The sequence below is a fragment of the Microcaecilia unicolor genome, chromosome 9, assembly GCF_901765095.1.
Source record: "Microcaecilia unicolor chromosome 9, aMicUni1.1, whole genome shotgun sequence".
Classification (NCBI taxonomy): domain Eukaryota; kingdom Metazoa; phylum Chordata; class Amphibia; order Gymnophiona; family Siphonopidae; genus Microcaecilia; species Microcaecilia unicolor.
The window spans coordinates 19606524-19630255 of record NC_044039.1 but is presented as its reverse complement, the minus strand read 5'-3'; the positions used below and the strand labels follow the sequence as shown (position 1 = coordinate 19630255).

Genomic DNA, 23732 nt, shown 5'->3' with positions numbered 1-23732 from the left:
TTGTGTATTTACGAATACTAGAGTATCTACTAGTCTGTACAGTGTGGTTTTTGGTTATGTATTGAGTTGATCCATCAATAAAAATTGTTTGAAAATTAAAAAGGCACGTATGTATACACTCCAGTAGTATAAAATTGTGATCTTAATAAAGATATTCCGTAAAATAGAGGGGAAAAAGCCTTAGACCAATCGATGCACTACAGTTTAAAAGTGCTACTCCCTGCCCATCTTCAAATCATTACTGAAAGCCCACCTCTTCAATGTCGCCTTCGGCACCTAACCACTACACCTCTACTCAGGAAATCTAGACTGCCCAACTTGACATTTCGTCCTTTAGATTGTAAGCTCCTTTGAGCAGGGACCATCCTTAATTTGTACAGCGCTGCGTAACCCTAGTAGCGCTCTAGAAATGTTAAGTAGTAGTAGTAGTAACATAGTAGATGACGGCAGAAAAAGACCTGCATGGTCCATCTAGTCTGCCCACGATAAACTCATATGTGCATACCTTACCTTGATTTGTACCTGTCTTATTCAGGGCACAGACCGTATAAGTCTGTCCAGCAGTATTTCCCGCCTCCCAACCACCAGTCCCGCCTCCCATCACCGGCTCTGGCACAGACCCCGTATAAGTCTGCCCTCCCCTATCCTAGCCTCTCAACCACCAACCCCTCTTCCCCCCGCTACCCAATTTCAGCTAAGCTTCTGTAAAGCTTCTGTAAAAGTGCTACTATTGAATCCAGTCATTAGATTAAAAAGGGTCCTAATAAGAGTCCAGCACTACAAAAATAATTTCAAGTGCAAACAGCACTTTTAAAATTCAGCTGTTGTTGCTGTGCCAAAAAGTTCAATTTCGATGGCGGCCAGCATTTTGCTGTGCTGGTAGTAACATAATAGATGACGGCAGAGAAAGACCTGCATAGTCCATCCAGTATGCCCAACAAGATAAACTCATACGTGTTACTTTTTTGTGTTAACTGACCTTGATTTGTATCTGCCATTTTCAGGGCACAGACCGTGGAAGTCTGCCCAGCACTAGCACCGCCTCCCAACCACCAGCCCCGCCTCCCACCACCGGCTCTGCCACCTAATCTCGGTTAAGCTTCTGAGGATCCATTCCTTCTGTACAGGATTCCTTTATGTTTATCCCACGCATTTTTGAATTCCGTTACACAACTCACGTGAAAAAAAAAATAGTCACATTATTATTCCTTTGGTACTTAATACATAAACAGTTCGTAAAACATGGCTGAAGTGCTTCTATAGATGCTGACACTTCAAAATTTGGCAAAACCCCCTGCCTCTCCAAAAATAGAGAAATCGGTTCAGGAATAAAAAGACAACTTATGGTATTATGAATTTTTTTTGGTCAATGATTGGGTTCAACATTAACACTTTTAAATTGTATTGATTTTTTTTTCTGATGCTTTCTTCCTACTGTAGGGAGTATTTTTGCTAAGTAATCACTCTCAATTTCTAATCCTAGTAGAGTATATTCACGTGTATCTGTGATATTTACTCCATTGACCACCTAACTTAAGATATTTTGTTAAAAAAAAAAAACAACCCAAACAAACCTACATTTCCACATTTTTAAAAATATTTTCTGAAATAGGCATTCAAACATAAATGTAGAAATAATTTTTTTTTTCAAATTTTAAGTTCTGCTATGCAGAATTAATAACTTAAGGGTCTGTTTACTAAGCCGTGCTAAGGGCGTCCACGCGTCATTGCCGACACAGCCCATTCAAAGTGAATGGGCTGTGTTGACAGTAGCACACAACAGGGGCGTAGCCAGACTTTGGCGGGAGGGGGTCCAGAGCTCGAGGTGAGGGGGCACATTTTAACCCCCCCCCCCTGCCGCCACCACCACCAACTTTGACCCCCCCCCTCGATGACCCTCTCGACCCCCCCCTCCTGCCGCCAACCCTCCGTTGTCGCCTACCTTTGCTGGCGGGGGATCCCACACCCCCCCCCCCCCCCCCCCCCCGCCAGCCGAGATCCTCTTCTTCCTTCGTTCTGTTTCCGGAAACAGAACGAAGGAAGAAGAGGACCTCGGCTGGTGGGAGTTGGGGTCCCCCGCCAGCAAAGGTAGCAGACGGCGACGGCAGGTTGGCAGCGGGAGGGGGGTTCGAGAGGGTCGTCGGCAGGGGGGGGGTCCAGGGCCAAATCTGCAGGGGCCCAGGCCCCCGTGGCCCCACGTAGCTACGCCCCTGGCGCACAACCAGCTGTGCCTAGCGGCTTAGTAAACCTCAGCGTTAGTAAATTGCAGGTCTTTGGGCATCAGTAAATTTGATTCATGTAAAATGGTTTGTTATATTATTCATTGTATGCCTATAGCAATGTTGCAATGTTATGCATTTGACTACTGACATTGTGTTTCCAAAGAGTAAACGTGGTGATTTCTTAAATTCATATTGTCTCGGGAGCTGTTTTTGCGATAGAGATTTAACTTGCGTAGTAACACGTAATAGTAGATGGCAGAGATAAAGACTGAAATGGCCCATGTAATCTGTTGGGATTGTAACTGCTGCTCTCTGTACTTGTTACCTACCTCCCACATTTTTTGAAGTGCAAAAGATAATTAGCAATAGCTGCTACTGGTGAACACCCAGAAAATATAGTAGCAGCATTATTCCTGCTCATGCCACTGTCTGTTGTGCTGTGGATTCCAGATGAGATAAATGTGCTGTTTGTGATAGCCATCCCTTTTTATTTGAAACTATTACCTATATTTTGGTATTGCAGCTATTAGACATTGGATAACTAGAAATATTTACCGTATTTTTCGGACTATAAGACGCACTGGACCATAAGACGCACCTAGGTTTTAGAGGAGGGAAATAGGAAAAAATTTTTTTTTCCTATTTCCCTCCTCTAAAACCTAGGTGCTCCGGTGCGTCTTGTCCGAGTTCGGGATCGCCCTCCCCCCCGGCCCTGTCACCACTTCTCCCCTACTCACGTCACGCGATGTTCCCTGGTGGTCTAGTGACGTCGGGGCAGGAAAGAGCCCCCTCTTTCCTGCCCAGCGCGCTGCTCTCCGTCCTCCTGTATGCTGCCTGACGGTCTCGGCGAGATTCTAAATGGCCGCCGAGACTTCAATTCTCTGCGGCCATTTTGAATCTCGCCGAGACCGTCAGGCAGCATACAGGAGGACGGAGAGCAGCGCGCTGGGCAGGAAAGAGGGGGCTCTTTCCTGCCCCGACGTCACTAGACCACAAGGGAACGTCGCGTGACGTGAGTAGGGGAGGGCGATCCCGAACTCGGAACTCGCTACCTTTGGACTATAAGACGCATCCCCCATTTTCCTCCCAAATTTGGGGGGGAAAAAGTGCGTCTTATAGTCCGAAAAATAGGGTAGATATTTTTTTTCTATTTTATAACGTTTACTCAAAGGCCTTATCAGTCACTCAGTTTTTTTTACTGGATCTCTTCCCAGGGCGTACTCTGGTAGTAGTTTTGGGGGAGGAGAGGTTGGCAGGAGTTGTTTTGCTGTGGGTGTGCGTTTAACGTTTACTATGCTGTTAGAGGATTTTGTATTAAAGCTGCTAACTATTTTTTTTTTTTTTATTCAACAGTGTGTGGCGAAGCTGCTGGTGGTGAAGAAGGAGAGGGGGAAACAGGTTGGATCGAAGGAGTTGCAATCCTTCTGTCCGTAGTTTGTGTGGTATTAGTAACAGCTTTCAATGACTGGAGTAAAGAGAAACAATTCAGAGGTTTGCAGTCCAGGATCGAACAAGAGCAGAAGTTTACAGTTGTGAGAGGTAGTCAAGTTATCCAGATACCAGTGGCTGACATAGTTGTCGGAGACATTGCGCAGATCAAGTATGGTAATTATGCCCTGCTTTTCAGTTCTACTTTTTGAAAGGTATTTAAATGAAGTGGTGACACTATTAATGAAATCACTTCTTTTAGGTGACCTCTTACCGGCTGATGGAGTACTTATTCAAGGAAATGATCTCAAAATCGATGAAAGCTCACTTACTGGAGAATCTGATCATGTGAAGAAGAATTCAGACAAAGATCCTTTGTTGTTGTCTGGTATGTGGCAATTCAGCAGTAAGACTCCATAGCATTGTGACGAGAGATGAACATAATTGAAGTGCTGGTGATATCCACCTACAAAGAACACCAAGGACACAGTCTTAATGTAGGAAGAGAAATGGAGGTTTTGTTTTGTGTGCTTGTGTTGTTGGGGTTTTTTTTGTTTGTTTGTTTTTCAAAATAATGAACTTCAAGAAATCCTCTTGTGCTAAAATAAAAACATGAAAAACAATGCCTATCTGAAAATTAGACTGACAGGAAGGGAATAGAGGCTTGAACGTTCTGCACTTCACTGACGGTCATCATTCAGATACTCTCGCTTGCTGTCTGTTGGTCCTTGATTATTTTTCCCCTTGGAGCAATACCACAGTCATATAAATCATTATGACAAGGTTAAAGAATTTATTGCCAGATTAGCCAGACCGCTAAACTAGATTCTAGCCATATTAGGAAACGGGACTAAATAGCAATTGTGTTCACGGTAATCTGTGGTCCTGTTAGGAGACGTAAGCCAGGAAAAAAGGATAGGTGAGCAGAAGGAATTATACCAGGGTTCCTCTGTAGCATTCTCCAGTCTTGGGGGATCCAAGGAATAGACTTGAGCTTGTTATCAAACCTAGGTAACCTCCATACAGTAGTGCACAACATTTCCACTGAATCACTAGGCTGATCCCTCTGTTTTTTTTTTTATTGCATTATCAAAATTATGATCTCCCCATGCTTTATTATTTTATATTGAGGCCGTAAAATGGATTGCCAGTATCTGGGGTGCTCTTTAATGAATAATATTTTTTTAAAAAATGATGTTCACATTCAGTTCTTTAACTTCTTGTTGAACTGTAAATACTAAACCAATACAGTGGTGTGAAAAGTTAAAGGAGGAATTCCATCAGGCGGCATTAGGACTTTTAAGTCGTGTTTGGCCCTTAATGCGCGTTAAACGTCCCTAACCCCGCTTGATTAATCATACTATACTGCAGCGATAGGTCACCGCAGGTTACACAGTAACAACATACAAAATATGCAAATGCATTTTCCTTGTCATCAAGCAGATGAAGCCATTACGTATGGGTTATGTCCATCAACCAGCAGGGGAGATAGAGAGCACTCAAACTTTCACAGTGCCCTCTTGGCCAGCTAGCTCCACTGCCTCTTCAGTATTCTCTATCTCCCTTAGCAGGGTGGCTGCAGCTTGTTCGAGGCAACATGGGCTTCTAAGCTCTCCTTTGCCCGACATTACAGGCTGGATGTGGCTGCCAGGAGGGATGCGCATTTTGGTGCACAAGTGCTAGCGCGTGGTGTGGCTTGTTCCCACCTATCTAGGGATTGCTTTGTTACATCCATACGTAATGGCTTCATCTGCTTGATGACAAGGAAGGGAAAATTAGGTTCTTACCTTGGTAATTTTCTTTCCTTTAGTCATAGCAGATGAAGCCATGAGCCCTCCCTGTATGATTGTCTGTATGCTGTGAATATGTTATTCAGGTTCTGTTCTAATTTCCTGAAGTTCCTTCCTTGGGAGAAAGTTGGAAAACAATCTTCAGGATTCATGATCAGTTTAAATTTAGGAGGATGTGTTCATTCCCTCCAGCATGTTTTTTTTTGGAGGATGTGTTGATTCTCTCCAGGAGGCGCGTGTGTTCCCCTCCAGTTCTATAAATAGGAGGATGAGTTCATTCCCTCCAGTGTGTTGGGAGGATGTGTGATTCCCTCCAGGAGGCGCGTGTGTTCCCCTCCACTTATACAATAAGGAGGATGAGTTTATTCCCTCCAGGAGGATGTGCATTCCCTCCTTTATGAGTTCATGCCCTTGTGATGGGCCATCGTTCGCTGTGAGGAAAGCTCTTGTGATTCCCATTGCGGTTTGTCATACTGCTTTGGAAGCTTCAAATACTGAAGAGGCAGTGGAGCTAGCTGGCCAAGAGGGCACTGTGAAAGTTTGAGTGCTCTCTATCTCCCCTGCTGGTTGATGGACATAACCCATACGTAATGGCTTCATCTGCTATGACTAAAGGAAAGAAAATTACCAAGGTAAAAACCTAATTTTCCCATATCTCATAACTTTGCAAGGACCCTGATGTGACTTGTGGTGATAACACCTCAAGTCACGTTAGGGCCTAAAACTCATGGTTAAATAACCTCGGCTCTTTGCTAAGGATATTTTATCGACCGGGAGCATTGGGCCGCAGAGTCACAACCCGATGCTCCTGGGCCTGCAGAGCTGCTTCCTCCAAGGCTCCCGGTTACCCCCTCCCCTGCACGCAGTCCTCCCACCCTCCACAGGGGGCAACCTTTCAAATTCATTTGTGTTCCAATGGGGGAGGGGGAATCATCTGAGGGTCCAGGGTATGTGGCAGGAGCGTTACCCAGTTGCTCCTGCCCTGTGCTGCTCTGGCTTCCAAATGGAGCACCTAGTGGTAGTCACATTGTCCCATTTGGAAGCCAAAGCAGCACAGAGCAAGAGCGATTGGGCATAGCTCCTGCTGAAGACTCCCCTCCCCCCTGCCAGGCAACCAAGGCAACTCCTGTATGTATGTGTGAGGGGAGTGTTACTGGGAGAAACCAGGGAGCATCGGGCTGTGGGAATGGCACTGTTTGCGAGGCAGCTTGTGAGCAGCGTTATTCCCCTAAAACATAATTCAGCAACCTGTAGTATTGGGATCTTGCAGGTTGCTGAATCCAGCAGAGCATAAAGGTGCAGTAAAGAGCAAACTTGTATTGCACCTTGATGGATTCCACTCCCCCGTCCCCGGTGATCCATGTGCAGCATAAGTGTATTACATCTCAATGTGATCACGAACGGTGGTACCACAGAAATTAGGGACAACATTCCATCTGGACTATACTCATTTCAGTTTTGTCAAAGAATAACCAACTAGCCATCTTCAATATGTCTACAGTTGTTTACATTGAAAGAGATCTGTCCTACATTTGTGCTGCCAGTTAGCCAATGAAACCCCTTGTTACCCCTTAATACTGCTGTCCCAGCCAAGTACTGTGTGTAGGCTTAAATCGGAGTTGATATAGCAGTGAGAAAAACTAATATAAGCACAGCCAAAAAATTGAACTGTGATTTCAGGTACCCATGTGATGGAAGGCTCTGGAAAAATTGTAGTGACGGCTATTGGTGTGAATTCTCAGACTGGGATTATCTTTACTTTACTCGGGGCTGGAGAGGACGAAGAAGAAAAGGAGAAGAAAGACAAGAAAAGTAAGCATTATTTTAGATGACTGATTTTAATTATGTGTATTTGTACATTTTTCTTCATAGGTAATAAAATTACAGGTCCAAGGTGAAGTGTTAATGGTACTGTTTATAACACAGTGTTACGAAAGCAAAACAATTATATTAACAGAGGTAGTCATTTTTTGTTCTAGAAAACACATACAGAACTGCATATTTATTAGATTTTCACATGTACTGTATTAAAACCGTTCCCGATGTGCACTGCACAGGGCAAGACAACGCAGAGCACCATATTGGTCAACTTTGATCACCAGGAAAGTTGTTGTAGATTTTCTGTTTTCTTGTTTGTACTTGCCTTGCTCCGTCCCAGGTGAAAATGATTTTGCCCTCTGATCAGGTTTTCCATGAGCATTCTGTTGACAGTAGGTCTCAAGGGAGGGGCTGTTGAAGCAGCTTATTTGCCTTATATGTGTGTTTGCCAGGTTTAGTTGTGGAGTGGAATAAATTAGCTGTCTTTTTCTTTTTTTTTGTGGTGGTATATATATATATATATTTTTTTTTTTTGAAGAGGGGAGGGGTTGTCTTCACCCTCCACCTTTTCTCTCTTTGCAATGTCTGCTGCACTTCTGTACTTGGATGGCATGCTTATGGCTCAGGAGATCCTCACCAGTCTTAGGATTTTAGAGTGCCACTTCTGAATATAGTTGCTCTGTAAAGCAGCATGAAGCTCTAGAAGATTTTCCCAACATTTTGATTGTCTGGACCCCTTACGAACCTCCAAAGAGTTCAGGGGTCCCCAATTCATCCCTACCTGACTTTCTCTTTTCCCTTTATTGTCTCTACCAGTCTCTTCCTCCTCCCCTTAAGCAGACCCCACCAGCCTCACTTCCCCTTCTGTCAGAACGCTCTGTCTTCCTCCACCCCCCACCCCCCAAAATCAGCCTCTCTTGCTGGACACCATCAGTTTGCCTGCCTCTTCCTTAAGCTAGTCCCCACTGTTAGCTCTTCTCTTCAGGCCCTGCAGGCTGATTCTGGTCCTGGCTCTTCTGCTTCCAGTTTTCATCACTGTCTTTTAATCACATCCTCATTGCCACCTCTGCTTCCTGCACCCCTGCAACTGGTTCTGCTTTTGGTCTGCACAGCTTGTTCCAATCCCACCTTCATGGCTGCCACTGCTTCTGGCCCCCACATTCACCTCCAATCCCACCCCTACTGATACTTCTACGATCATCCCCATAACCATTGGTCATCTGCCTCTGCATACTGCTTGCATGGATTGTAGTGTGAAAAACCTTATCGCTCTCTTTGCTCGCTCTCTCTCTCTCTCTCTCTCCCTCCCTCCCTCTCTCTCTCCCTCCCCCCTCTCTCTTTCTCCCTCTCTCTCTCTCCCCCCTCTCTCTCTCTCTCCCTCTCTCTCTCTCTATCTCTGTCTCTCTCCATCTCTCCCTCTCTCCCTCTCTCTCTCCCTCTCCCCTCCCCCCTCTCTCTCCCTCTCTCCCTCTCTCTCTCTCTCTCTCTGTCTCTTTCCCTCTCTCTCTCTCTCCCTCTCTCTTCCTCTCCCTCTCCCTCTCTCTTCCTCTCTCTCTCTCTCTCTCTCTCTCCCTCTTTCCCTCTCTTTCTCTCTCCCTCCCCCCTCTCTCCCCTCCCCCCACATAATGGTCTCAAAAACTCAGAGGTCCACAGCTGTAGCCTGAGCAATAGAGCACATTCCAAATATATCTGGTTATGAATTTATTTGTCTTTTTCTCTATAGAATTTTTTTCCTTGTTTGTGTGTGGTTTTTTATTTTTTTTGGTTAGGCTAATCATTATGTGGCGCTTCTGTTCCCAGTGGGACTATGTTTGGCAGGCAAAGCTGTTTCAGCAGGCTAGAAATAGAAGTCGCCTATAGCTCTTCTCACCTTCCACTGTCTTGCTTTAAATGTCCCAGTTGCTGTAAAAAAAAATAGTAAAACAAGGTGTGAGTGGAAATGAGTATTCAATGGAAGTTTCTTTATTGGACGTAGAGCGTTTATTTTAGTTGGGGAAGATGACGTGCCCAATATCCAGTGTATAATGTTTATATACATTAGTGACTGTATGTGCTAGTTGATTTGGTTATTAAACCACATTCCTTGCTGCTTAAATTCTTTTACACAAGAACTCTGAGAATTTTGTCTTGTAATATTCATATACGGTCAATGAAAAGGTAAATAGCTTTTTTTTTTTTAATCATATTGCTTACTTGGGCATAATTTATACCTATCTCTTGCCTGTCAACAGACTGTCTGCAATTGAACAATTGCCAAAATTGGGGGAGTGTGCTTCAATACCTGAACAGGAATAGTTTCTCTTCCTTCAGCTCGAGCACAGCGGTTGCAGGGTCAGTTGCGAGCTCTGTTCCAAACTCCGAACCCGCGGGCTTGGGACTATGTACAAGTTCTGCATTCCATGGCCTCCACCTTGGACGTGGTACAGTGGGTCAGAGCTCACATGCGCCCCCTGCAGTGGCACCTTCTAAGCTGTTGGTCTCCTCTCTCGGAGGATTATGAGGTTCGGGTGCCATGTTCGACCCGTCTGGATTGGCCGCTGTCAGGGACAGGATGCTGGGCTTGATGGGCCTTTGGTCTTTTCCCAGTATGGCATTACTTATGTACTTATGTAATCATGCACTGGTGGTTCATTCAAAATAATCCGGTTTCAGGCTTTCCTCCAGCAACCCCGGAATGGAAGATCGTGACCACGGATGCGTCGCTGTCTGGTTGGGGGGCTCATTGCCTCCAACAGACGGCCCAGGGCATTTGGACCTCGACGGAGGCGTCTTGGTCCATCAACTGCTTGGAGTTGTGGGCGATTCGTCTGGCCCTTCGGGACTTTGTCTCTTCTCTGTGGTTGCCCAGTACAAGTTCTCTCGGACAATGCGACAGCGGTTGCCTACGTGAACCGTCAGGAGGGCACCACTAGCGCGTGAGGCGGCTCTGATCTGCCGTTGGGCAGAGACTCATCTCTCTTGACGGTGGCTCATATAGCAGGGTCACAGAATGTGCAAGTGGACTTTCTCAGTCACCACCAGTTGGAGCCGGGGGAGTGGACGCTCTCCCCTCTGGCCTTCGATCAGATAACTGCCGTTGGGGGATGCCAGAGATGGACAATGGCCACCGCATTCAGTACAAAGGTTCCCTGTTTCTTCAGCAGGGTAAGAGAGCTGGGCTCGGAAGGCATCGATGCTCTTCTACAACCTTGGCCCAGGGGCCTGCTCTATGCCTTTCCTCCGTGGCCAATGGTGGGCAGGTTACTGACTCGCATTGCCAGTCATCCCGGTCAAGTGATCCTGGTTGCCCTGGATTGGCCCAGACGTCCCTGGTACGCGGATATGGTCAGGCTCCTGTTCGATCGTCCTCTTTGGCTCCAGGCGCAGGACGGTCTTTTGCTGCAGGGACCAGTCATCATGGAGGATCCCTCCCCCTTTGATCTTAAGGCCTGGCCCTTGAAAGGGCAAAGTTGAGAAGAAAAGGGTATCCGGACGCGGTTATCACTACGATGCATCAGGCTCAGAAAAGATCCACTTCGATAGCTTATGCTAGGGTGTGGCGTAGCTTCGATTTGTGGTGTGCGAGTTCAGGATTTTCAGCAGCTTCGGTATTGGTTATCCTCGCGTTTCTTCAGAGGGTGTACAGAAGTCACTCTCATTGAGTTTTCTTAAGGTGCAAGTGGCAGCTCTGGCATGCTTTAGAGGCCGGCTTCAGGGGGCGTCTGTCACCTCCCACCCGGATGTGGTTCATTTTTTTGAGGGGCATAAATCGGTTGCGTCCTCCACACGTGCCAGTTCTGCCATCCTGGAACTTTAATCTAGTTCTCAAAGCGCTTCAGCGTCCTCCTTTCGAACCCTTATCAGGTATTGCGGTTAAGGATCTCACCTTAAAGGTGATTTTCCTAGCAGCCATTACTTCCACTCGGAGAATTTCGGAGTTGCAGGCTCTTTCTTGTAGAGACCCCGTCCTGCATTTTATGGAGGTGGGGGTATCGATTAGGACAGTTCCTTCATTTTTGCCCAAGGTGGTTTCTCATTTCCATTTGGGGCAGTCCCTGCATTTACCGACTTTTCGCCGGGAAGATTACCCAGAGCAATTTCGGGCTCTTTGCTACCTCGACGTGAGACGGGCTCTTCTCAGGTATTTGGAGGTGATGAGTGCATTTCATCTTTCTGACCATCTCTTCATCCTTTTCGGAGGCAGTAAGAGGAGTCTTTTGGCTTCCAAGGCCACCATAGCCCGGTGGGTGTGGGGAGGCCATCACTTCAGCCTACGTGGCATTGGGCAAGCAAGCCCCTGCGCAAATTCGTGCTCATTCTACGCGAGCTCAGGTTTCCTCCTATGCAGAGTCCCGTTTGGTTTCTCTGGAAGATATCTGCAGAGCCGCTACATGGACTTTGGTCCATATGTTCACTCGTCGTCATCAGATGGATGTAGCAGCTCGGCAAGATGCGATGTTTGGCTCATCATCGGTGATTTCTGCCGGGTTGGGGTGTTCCGCCTTATTTGAGGACTGCTTGGGTACATCCCACAAGTCTCTGGATTGATCTGTGGGACCCTATGAAAGGAAAAATTAATTCTTACCTGATAATTTTCTTTCCATTAGTCCCAACAGATCAATCCAGAGGGCCCCCCCCCCCCCCCCCCTTGGATTTACTGTCTGTGGTTTTGTTTCGGTTGGTTAGTTTTTTTTGACTTCCGTTGTTCTGAAGGTTCCTTCATTTGATTAAATAATAAAAAGAAATTTGGAAGTATGTTGGGCATTTGGTCTGACAATGTCGGGAGAGTTTTCTATTGTTTCCATTCCACTGCTTTGGTATCATTCATACCGAGATTTACTTGGCTGCACAGGTTCACATATAGCAAACCTCTGAGGTTCTCTCTATCTCCACCTGCTGGTAGAGGGACACAACCCACAAATCTCTGGATTGATCTGGGACTAATGGAAAGAAAATTATCAGGTAAGAATTAATTTTTCCTTAGATCTCTACTATATAGGGAAAAGGATTCACCTCTTCCCAGAGTCTCATCAGTAGGCAGGGTCAATTTCTTACCTATTTATATAGTCTTGTGCGTGTAAGTACAATTGATGAAAAACTGATGTTAAGTTCTTTTTGTTGGATTATTTGTAGTAAATAATTAGCAGATTTTAGTACACACAGCTTCAGCTTTAGAAATGTTAATTTCTTTCTTCATCTCTCTCTCATTCACCCCTGAATAATTCACTGCTGAGTCACTTTAAAGTTGAAGTAACAAAACATCTGTTTACTCACAGTTTGTAGTTAGATTATAATCAGACAGGCTTATATTTACATATTACTATACATTTGTCTTATCAGCTCCTTCCATGTGCTTAGATGGTAATGGATGCTCACACCACCATAGATCCTCTCAGGTTAGGAGAGATCATGAGCTCCATGTGCTCCATGTGCTGCATGTGCTGCATCTAACTGTGTCTAACCCCCACAGGAAGTTGCATAGCTGTGTGACCTCTCTAAGTAATTCACATCAGAGGTCACAGAGTAATCACAGAGAAATAATAGGTGACAGGCAATGCATGTAAAATACAATTACATTCCAACAAACCCCTTCTCATGCATAACTGTCATGCAATTATTTATTCATACAAAGTCCAAGCTTTATACGCAGATTCACAAAATGTTCTCTGGGTAACGGTTTGGTCATGATGTCAGCTGTCATCTCACTGGTGTGACAATAGTGTAGACTGATGACCCCTTCTTTCGCCAACTCTCGCACGTTGTGGTATTTCGTTGCGATGTGCTTGGTGCGTGACTGAACCTTGTCATTCTGTGACAGTCGGATGCAGCTCTGATTATCTTCCATTATCTGGATTGGTCTCTTTTCAGCTATTCCGAAATCCAGCAAAAGTTTTTCAATCCACATCAGTTCTCTGCACGCTTCCGATACGGCCACGTATTCAGCTTCTGTAGAAGACAGACTCACAATACTTTGTTTATGACTGGCCCATGAAATTTGTACATTTCCATACATAAACACATATCCACTTGTGGATTTATAATCAGAATGATCCCCTGCCCAATCTGAATCACAGTAACATATTAGTTTTGGATTACTATTGGCTGAAATCTTTAATTTACAATCAATGGTACCCTTTAAATACCTTACCATCCTTTTAACTGCAGTCCAATCTGATTTGGTAGGTGAGCTGACCCTTCTGCTCAAAATTCCTACTGCATTTGCTATATCAGCCCTGTATGTGGTAGCTAGATATAAAAGCTTACCTATGGCTGATCTATATTGGATGTTATCTGGTAAAGGTTCTCTTACTGTTTCATCCTTCAGAAAATCAGTGATCATGGGAGTGCTTACAACTTGGGCATCTTGCATACCTAAACTTTCAATAAGCTCATTTATTTTCTGCTTCTGGCTTAGAAGATAAGAACCATCATTTTGTTTCTCAATTTCTATACCAAGATAGTATGACACATTACCAAGTTCTTTTATCTCAACATTGTGGTTTAAACACTTTACAATGTCCTTGTACTCTTGCTCACTTTTGCTTGCAATGAGCAGATCATCAACAAAAGCTAAATGTATGCATATTGTCCATTTGTGCACCTAGTGTACAAACATTTATCTGCTTCACCTTGCTTAAATCCTAAATTTGTCAATATATCATGCAATTTTCATTCCAACATTTTGCACTTTGCTTTAATCCATAAAGACCTTTGTTAATTTACACACTAGCTGTCTTTGTTTTGTATTTATGAAACCTGTTGGCTGTTCCATGTACAAGTCTTCAGTTATATCTCCGTGAAGAAACGCTGTTTTCACATCAATGTGGTTGACTTGCATGCCTTTTGAGACTGCAATGCTCAGAAGTGTTCTTATTGTCGTGTGTTTCACTACAGGTGCAAACACTTCATCAAAATCTTCTCCATATTTTTGAAGATATCCCTTTGCCACTAATCTGGCTTTATACCTTTCCACTTTTCCTTGTGCATTCCTTTTTAACTTGAATACCCATTTGCATCCTATAGCTTTGTTGCCAGGAGGTAATTTTGTAAGAATCCAAGTATTATTTTTATCCAATGCATCAATTTCTTCTTGTGCAGCTTTATGCCATTCAGCAGCTTCTTCTGCTGGCATTTTCTCAATCTCATCCCATGTTAAGGGCTCTTGAGCTTCTGCTGACTTTGTTAAGTAAGACAGTCTTGGGGGTGGAACACCTTTGTTTTCCCTGGATGAGCGTCTGACAACAGGTTGGTCTGACCTTTTCGCATCCTCTAAATCTGAGAGTCCTTCTCCAATTGATTCCCCTTCTCCAACTGTACTGTCTTCTTCAATGATCCTTTCTGTGTCTGTTTCCTCTGCCTGTTCCTCGTTAGATACAGGTGAGTTGCTTTCAGACATCTGCCTTGGTATGGCATTTATATACACTGGCATGTCTATTATGGTTCTAGTTTCATATTCTGGATGATAAGGCTCATCTGGGATAATCCAGCCTTTATCAACCCTTTTGTTTTCATCAAAATATGTAACATGTCTTATGCCAACAATGCCAGTTTTCAGATTCAAAATTCTATATCCTTTGTGTCCTGGAGCATAGCCAACTAAAATGCCCCTTTCTGTTGTGGAATCCAGCTTATGCCTTCTTTGCTTTGGTATATGAGCATATGCTGTACTTCCAAATGTTCTTATGTGTGACAGGTTTGGCTTCCTACCATGCCATGTCTCATGTGGTGTGCGCTCAGCGCCTTTAGTTGGCATTCTGTTTTGTAGGTACACTGCTGTGAGAATGGCTTCCCCCCATAGTCTTTTAGGGAGATTGCTATCTGACAGCATACACCTGGTCATTTCCACAAGTGACCTAAATTTTCTCTCTGCAACAGAATTTTGCTCTGGTGTATAAGCTACTGTTGTGATATGCTGAATGCCTTCTTGTTCTAGAAATGTGCGCATGCTTTGCGAAGTGAACTCACCACCATTGTCGGTCTGAAGAACCTTTGGTTTTCTTTCAAATTTATTGCTCACCATGGCTACGTATTTCTTCAGCATGTCTGTGACTTGACTTTTCTCTTTCAGCAAATAGGCCACACAGTATCTAGAGAAATCATCCAAGAATATTAGCACAAATCTGTTATTTCCCAATGATGGGATATTAAACGGTCCACATAAGTCACTGTGTATTAAGTCCAGCACTTTATTACTCCTATTTCCTGTGTATTCAGGAAATGAGGGTCTCACACCTTTTTGAGTGACACAGTCTATGCATTTCTCCATTTTACCAGCATCTGCACTTATCTGAATGCCGGTGGCCAGTTGCTTACTGTAAAGATCCTGGATCACCTTAGAATCACGATGTCCCAGGCGGCGGTGCCAGATTTCCAGACTACATTTACCATCATTCTTCCTTACTTGCGCCAGATGTGAGGCTTCACCTGAAATGCTCAGTTTATAAACATCATTATGCATTAAAGCTTCAGCATACACTTCATCATTTTTAGAGATTGTGCACTTACTGTTTTCAAAATGAATCGCAAATCCCTTCTTATCTAATGTAGATACACTAAGCATATTACAAACTGCTTGGGGAATATACAAGACATCACTTACAGGAATTTCTTTAACTTCATTAGACACTTTGCATTTTAAGAATCCAATACCTTTTGCTTGGATCTTAGCAGTCCCTGCGTTTGCAGTTTTAAGAATACCTTCCTCTGGACACATTTCCTGAAAGAAATTCTTACAATTGGTTAAATGGCATGTGCTCCCTGAATCCAAAATCCAAGTACTTTCATTTGAATTATTATTTACCATAGTCAAAGATTTTTCTGCCATTAGAAAGCCCTTGTGTTTATCTTTGTCCTTCATACATTTCCTGGTTTGAAAATTCTTTAGTTCCATTGGCTTAGGTGAGCTAGAGGGAGTGTTTTGTGTTTCCTTACACCATTTAGATACATGTCCCTCCTTTCCACATGAGTAGCAAATCAGCTTGCCCTTGGGTGGAGTTTTCCCATAGCTCCGCCTTCCTCTGTTCTTTGCCAAGAAATTTGTTTCATTTCTCTCTGACTTGCTTTGAGAACACATCTCCTCAGAATCATTTATTATGCATTCCTGCCTTAGTTTTGATGTTGCCTGTTCAAAAGATTGCCCTTCAATGGCCTCATTTACAGACCTAAAAACATCAAACTTCTTTGATAGTGAGGTAAAAAGAAATGCTCTTTTCAATGCATCACACATGGGAATTCCAGAAAGTTCTAGCTTTTGAAATGAAGACATAAGATGCATAATGTGATCATTACATTTACTTTTATCCCTTAATTTGGTTTCATTCAACTCTGCCAACCAAATTGGTTGCTGCTTTGCATATGTAGTTGCATACATAGTTCTCAGTTTATATAAAATGTCCTTTGGTGTATCTTTTCCCTCCACTAATATGGCTTGTTTCTCTGAGAGAGCTTCCAAAAGCATGCACTTCACATAATAGTTTGCATTGTCCCATTCAGCCATATTTTCAGCTGTTCTGTCTTGGTCTAAGCATATATGTAATCCTTTTGCTCGAAGGAGACATATGAATCTTAGTTCCCACTGCTGATAATTAAACTCAGTTAATCTAGGCACCTTGAGAGAATAGAACAATGGTGAATTTCTTCCCTCAGCCATTTTCTTAGCCTTCTGTCTGCTGTGTGGGGGGAGAGAGAGACAGACTGAATCTTTCCTTTAAAACTTAAGAGAAAAATGTGGCCTTTTTTTCTGCCTGGTAATATTTCTCTTCTTTTTCAATTCCTGGGCCCTGGGCCCATAACCCTTTTGTTGGATTATTTGTAGTAAATAATTAGCAGATTTTAGTACACACAGCTTCAGCTTTAGAAATGTTAATTTCTTTCTTCATCTCTCTCTCATTCACCCCTGAATAATTCACTGCTGAGTCACTTTAAAGTTGAAGTAACAAAACATCTGTTTACTCACAGTTTGTAGTTAGATTATAATCAGACAGGCTTATATTTACATATTACTATACATTTGTCTTATCAGCTCCTTCCATGTGCTTAGATGGTAATGGATGCTCACACCACCATAGATCCTCTCAGGTTAGGAGAGATCATGAGCTCCATGTGCTCCATGTGCTGCATGTGCTGCATCTAACTGTGTCTAACCCCCACAGGAAGTTGCATAGCTGTGTGACCTCTCTAAGTAATTCACATCAGAGGTCACAGAGTAATCACAGAGAAATAATAGGTGACAGGCAATGCATGTAAAATACAATTACATTCCAACACTTTTTACTTTTTTGAAGTTTGGCATTGCGTCCTTTTCGCAACCCTTAACAGTCCCAACTATTTTTCCTTTGACAAATTATATTTCAGATAGGATGATAACTAGTTAAGTGGTATTCTGTGTATAGCAAATCTGATTCCATGGAACATCCTAGTTCCCCCAAAAGAATAGCAGAGTTACTTAAATTCTGTGTTGAAGTGAACTCTGGAAACTGTTTAGTTATTTTTATGATAGTAAATCAAATAGAAGTGAACTATGGTAGACGATATAACAATTGGAAGTGAACTATGAACGCTGGATGTAGTTCTGGGTTCTTTTCTTTTCCTTCAAGCCCTATGCCAACCATCTAGGAGTATCGCATGATAATTTCCTGGTGGTTCCCAAACCTATTTTGCAATTTAATCTCATAATTGTGGGTATTCTGGAAGCCCAGTTGACTGGAGATCCCTCAGGACAGGCTTGGGAACCACTGGTAATAGAACATCACAATGCCTCACAATGACTGCATTCAACAATAGCACTTTGCATCATTTAGAGTGCATTTGATCCAGCGTTTACTGGCATCATACAAAGGGAAGACTGATAAAATGAGGAAATAGGTTAAAGAAAAAATTTTAAAAAAGGAGCAGCTGTAAAGTCTGAGTTTACGTTGGCATGGATGTTTGGAAGTCCAACTGGATGTGTTTAATGCATTTAAAAAGATTGGAGGACGGTCATACGTTTGCCAGGATGGTTAAAAAGTGAGATGAAAGAAGCTTATTGTAGCCAAAACAAACTTTGGCAGAAAAGGGTCCTCAAAACTCATGCATTATCATTGATGCTACTTTATCAATGAAAGCCTGTATTGTGCATATAGTGAAAGCTGGTTTTTAAATTATGACTGTGGTATTGACTGAAACCTTTTCGTCCAGTACTTCTAAGAACGCTGTTAACTTGGCGCTAACGCATAGTTTGCATAAAGCTTACTTCATGTTCAAGTTTAATTTGGAAGTACAATTTAACTAGCGAGTCTCTCATTCATTTGAGAGGTGCTATCAGTAGCCAGTTGGTTTGATTCAGACTCCTGATGAAGACCTTGTGGCCAAAACACAATTTGTGTCACCTCTGTTTCTTTTGCATTGCTTTGCCCCTTTTGCAGAGATGCTGTTCGGGAAGAATGTAATTTGCTATTAGTGTGTGGTATTTTGAAGCCCTGTGTGTGTTAAAATGGAGCAGGGAATATATTTTTCACTGGTAAACTAATTTCATGTATTGAAAGAATGATAGTGAATAAATCGTGTCTTTTTCTGAGGACAAGCAGCACGGGTGATTTCACCAATATCATGTGGGTAGCAAGAACTAGAAGCTTTAGAGTTTTTACTGTGTATGTACCACTTTGTGCCCTCTGCTGTTATGCGGAACCACTTCAGCCTGTCTTTCCGTAGAGCTGATCAGACGAACATTACAAGATCTCACCTCAAGACATTATTGCTTTAAGTGTATTCTGTTTTGTAAGTTTTTCGGTAGCCTTTCCACTATAGTGTGGTACCCTTTCCCATTAATAGATTAGATTTTTGTTTTTTGGGGGGGGGGGGCATAGGTGGTCAGTGGCCCAACTGTTTGGGGAGGCTAAAGGGGGCGGGGTTAGGGGTGGGGCCAGGGGTGGAGCTTAAATCCATAATTGTCTGGAATTCGTTGCCAGAGAATGTGGTAAAGGCGGTTAGCTTAGCGGAGTTTAAAAAAGGTTTAGACGGCTTCCTAAAGGAAAAGTCCATAGACCATTATTAAATGGACTTGGGGAAAATCCACTATTTCTGGGATAAGCAGTATAAAATGTTTTGTACTTTTTTGGGATCTTGCCAGGTATTTGTGATCTGGATTGGCCACTGTTGAAAACAGGATGTTGGGCTTGATGGACCTTTGGTCTTTCCCAGTATGGCAATACTTATGTACTTACGTCACTTATTCCCTCCCAGTGCTCAGAGAAACAGCACAACCCTGCCCTAACTCTGGAAACTTACCACCAGCTCTGAGTTCATGTTGAGGGTTTAAAGAAGATTTTTTTTTCTTTTAATATCTGCCGGCTTTGATTTTGTTTGACAGAGTAAGGAAGCCCGTGCAAATCTCTTGAGCACCAGTGGTGAGGAACAAATGTGTGCCAAGTCTGAAGCCAAAAGTAGAAGCTCACAGTGCCTATTTTCTGCATTTAAAAAAAAAATTTGAAAAGCTTATATTTAAGGAGCAGAAGAATGGTGCTGATATGTGCTTGCATTTCTGGGTTTGAATGTGCATGCATAGGAGCTTTGCTTACTGCAAAACTGTTGTGTGCATGCCCCAGACACATTCCTCCCCTTTGCCCAGCGTGCACATAGTTTGCATGCTGGTTCCATGATATTTTCTGGTGCTGTGCTGTATAGTGCTTGAGTTCTCAGCATCGGCTCATAAGTTTGTACCTGAGTCACTGGAGGGTTGAGTGACCTGCCCAAGGCCTCCTTTTTTTTTTTTTTTTTGCTCTACCGTCACATTTAAGTTTTAAATTTTATTACATTGTAAGTGACAAAAATGATTCAGTATGTCCTTCTAGACGAAAGACTTCAGTGTTGGATACAGCTCTGAAAGTGGACTAAAGTACATGAAAACCTTTTTGACCAAGAATAAGTGCATGCATACATGTAAATTTCCCAGAAATTTTGACTGGGGGCAAAGGGGAATGGATAAATTGTGAAATTAGAAAATACTGTATTTGAGTGGTAATGCAACCGTGTTAATATTTAAAATGAAAGCTTAAACAATTGTAAATTAATCTTATACATGACTTGATTTATACAAGCATCTCAAGTTCTGAACATCTGGAAACAATATATTTTTTTAATTTGTATTTATCTCTATGATATATTATGAATGCATCGTGAAATTATAAATTGCCAATCAATAAATGTAACCCAACAGTAAACAAGAAAAAAATAGGAAAATCCAAAATTCATAAATGGTCTTCATTAGCCCATAATTCAGAGGGAAGGACTTAGAAAATTCAGAAGTAGGAAATAATAAGGAAATATCTCTGCAGATGTTGCCTAGAATTAGGGATCATCTGGATTCTGTACAGGGAGCTGTTCCAGCAGCTGGTAATGGAACCCAAGTGGGATATGGAGAATGTTGTTGGGGTGGGGGGTTTTTTCCCCTCAGGTACAGCTATGTTACCCCTTTCTCCTCCCCCCCCCCCCCTCCACCCCCCTCAGAACAGGTACCCTCAACCTCACGGTCAAAGATCATACTATTCCATTAAACAGAATCCTCAATATACTGGAGCAAAGGAGACCACGTCTCACAAAATTTCCTAATTTGGCTTGCTTTTTCCACAGCTATAGTCTCATAAATTAAACATACAGAATTGCACATTTTAATTGTGCCCCGTTTTTCTAACACTTGTAATGCAATCACTATCATGACTCTATGTAGTTTTCCCTTTTTCTCCACCTCCACAGTTGAATTAATAATGGGCTAAAATAGAATTTTTGAAAGGCAGTTTCCTGGATGCTTAACATTGAACAGACTGTCATACTTGATGCCAAAAATTCTATACCATGGGACAAAAACAGCATATGAGCCAAGGTACACATTTGAGTTGTACAGGACCAGCAGATGCAAAAGGTATAAGCTTTAATCTATGCAGGTGAGCTGTATTATACAGTGGGCAATGTAAAGAGATTACATCAGAGGCAGAAAGTCTGTCATTTTGATTTTGAAGGCTGTTTACTTGCCTCAGACTCCCAGATTGACTTGAGAGATGATAGACCAACACCCGCAGCCCTATGATCCAGTATATCAGATGCCAAGATCATCCAATGGACTCAGAGCAACTATACTCCTTGAATAGTATGGGATTGTCAGATTGCACATAGAAAGGGTTCCAATGCTAAATTAAGTAAAAGGAGAGTTGATGGGCAGCCTTCCTAGTGCCCCTGTGCAAATAAGGGTCCAATACTTTATTATTAATTTGAAATTGTACCATGGGGTTAGAATATAAGTTGGACCATTCAGATAAATCCTGTACCAAACCACATGAACACATGAAACATATAAGGCCACTCAACTCTATTGAAGGCCAGATATTGCAATTCTTTAGTTGCATGCACTATGCACTATATTTTTTTTCTTTAAACCAACCCTGCCCCCAAAAGTATGATCTCACCTAAACTAAAAAAAAAAAAAAAACTAAAAAGGCCCCTCCCCCACCATTCCCTTCCCAGATCCAGGGTCATACTCCAACCCCACTACTTACCTATTTATGTCTGAAGGCTGGCTATGCTTAGGAGTGATCCCCTTTCACTCCCACCCCACTGCTGCGGCTAGCTCCAAAATAGGGCCTGCAGACCTCAAGTGGGTTAGTGCCATTTTGAAACCCCTAGTGGGACAAGATCAATAGGGATTCTTGCCAATAGAAAGCGGATTGTCTTCATGTCCTGTTTTCGTTTCAGACAGCACATCCCTTATATCCTGATTTCAGATTTGCTGTGTCTGAATGCATTCTTCTCCCCTCTCTCTGATTGGGGCAATACATGTCAATTCTGGCAGTTGTTTGGGTTTTAAGCTTGCAGGAGTACTCTACATTTTTAAACGTGCTTGTCATGTTTTTAATTCACATAACAGAACATCAGCAACTAAGACAGGTACCCAAATCTCCACAGGTTCATTGATGTAGTAAAAGTTTTTAACTGGTATAATGATATTTTTAAAAATAGTCTGTGCCGCATGCAGAAAATGGAAGGCGAAAGTGACAGGAGAACTACGTGCCGACTTACCTAAGTTTTACCTTGTATACATTTAAGGTTTGCTCCGTGGCCAGGTGGTGCTAAGCATCTATGAGAGAGGAGAAAAGACAGGCACAGTTCAGTAAAATGACAATCTTTATTCTTCATTTAAAGCAGAGTTCCAGTCATTTGGATACTGGTAAGCCATGCAGCAAAGTGAGGTGGGATACATAACTAGGATATGCACATGTCAAACTTTCTGCTCAGTATTTTTACATTTGTGCAGTTTCCTTGTCACATTTTTCTCCTCCAGGCAATCTTCTGTGAAGCTCTTTTCAGACCCAGTTGCGTACCAGCCAGACTAGTCCTTTAATACTTGCATAACCTGCACAGAGAGGCATTTTCAGCTTTTCATCAATATGTGATGGTTCATTTACAAAAACGAGATAAATGTTTGATATATAAATGAGATTTTTAAAATTTAGTTTTAAAGCATATACTTTCTCTTTATCCTTTCAGACAAAAAACAAGATGGAGCTGTTGAAAATAGAAATAAAGGTAACTGAGCTCGTAAATGTTCAATGTCGTTGTACTGTAAATAGTGCTTTTTGCCCTAAGTAAAATAGCATTAAAATCATTTTAGCAACTGTTCGTTAATTCTTTGATGACTTCATTTCTGGATGCTTCATTGAGTGGCCCCTAGTCTTTGTAATGAGTTGCATAGTAATACTTTTTAAATGAATAGGAGGAAATATTTTTTTCACTCAAATAGTTAAGCTCTGGAACTCATTGCCAGAGGATATGGTAACAGCAGTTAGCATTTCTGGGTTTAAAAAAAAAAGATTTGGACACGCTCCTGGAGGAAAAGTCCCATAGTCTGCTATTGAAAGAGAAATGGGGAAAAGCCACTGCTTGCCCAGGGATTGGTAGCAAGGAATGTTGCTACTATTATGAGGTTCTACATGGAATGTTGCTACTATTATGAGGTTCTACATGGAATGTTGCTACTATTATGAGGTTCTACATGGAATGTTGCTACTATTTGAGGTTCCACATGGAATGTTGCTACTATTTGGGTTCTGTCAGGTACTTGTGACCTGGATTGGCCACTGCTGGAATTAGGATACTGGGCTAGATGGACCATCGGTCTGCCCTGGTATGGCTGTTTTTGTTTTTGTCTCTTGTTTTTACTTTCGGTCTTAATTTTGACAGATGGATGGAAATATATACCGCTTATTCATTTGTTGCAAAAAAAAAAAAAAAAAAAGAATTTATAAGTGTGAATCTGAGCTAAACACTGATATTTAGGTTAAAACAGCACGTGTTTTACTAAGACACTTATTTGCTGGGTTGCTTTTCCAAGAGTGATGCTAATTTTTAGTGCTATCCTTATGGAAGTTGTTTTTTTTTTTTTTTTTTTTTTTAAATCAATTACATAATTAGAACAATTTCTCAGGGTTCCACATGCTGAGAACTCCCTGCTTGGCAGCTGGTGAACCTC

At 42.5% G+C, this 23732-nt stretch overlaps 1 protein-coding gene across 2 annotated transcripts in view; it reads left to right on the top strand.

Annotated features, from left to right (window-relative positions):
- Positions 1–23732, top strand: part of ATP2B1 (ATPase plasma membrane Ca2+ transporting 1) — a 226354-nt gene that overhangs the window by 105039 nt on the left and 97583 nt on the right. For both annotated transcript variants that reach the window (XM_030215571.1, XM_030215572.1), the window contains exons 4-7: positions 3576–3827; positions 3913–4038; positions 7121–7252; positions 22751–22789. In XM_030215571.1, the coding sequence (XP_030071431.1) occupies positions 3576–3827; positions 3913–4038; positions 7121–7252; positions 22751–22789 (549 nt within the window). The remainder of the gene's footprint in view (positions 1–3575; positions 3828–3912; positions 4039–7120; positions 7253–22750; positions 22790–23732) is intronic.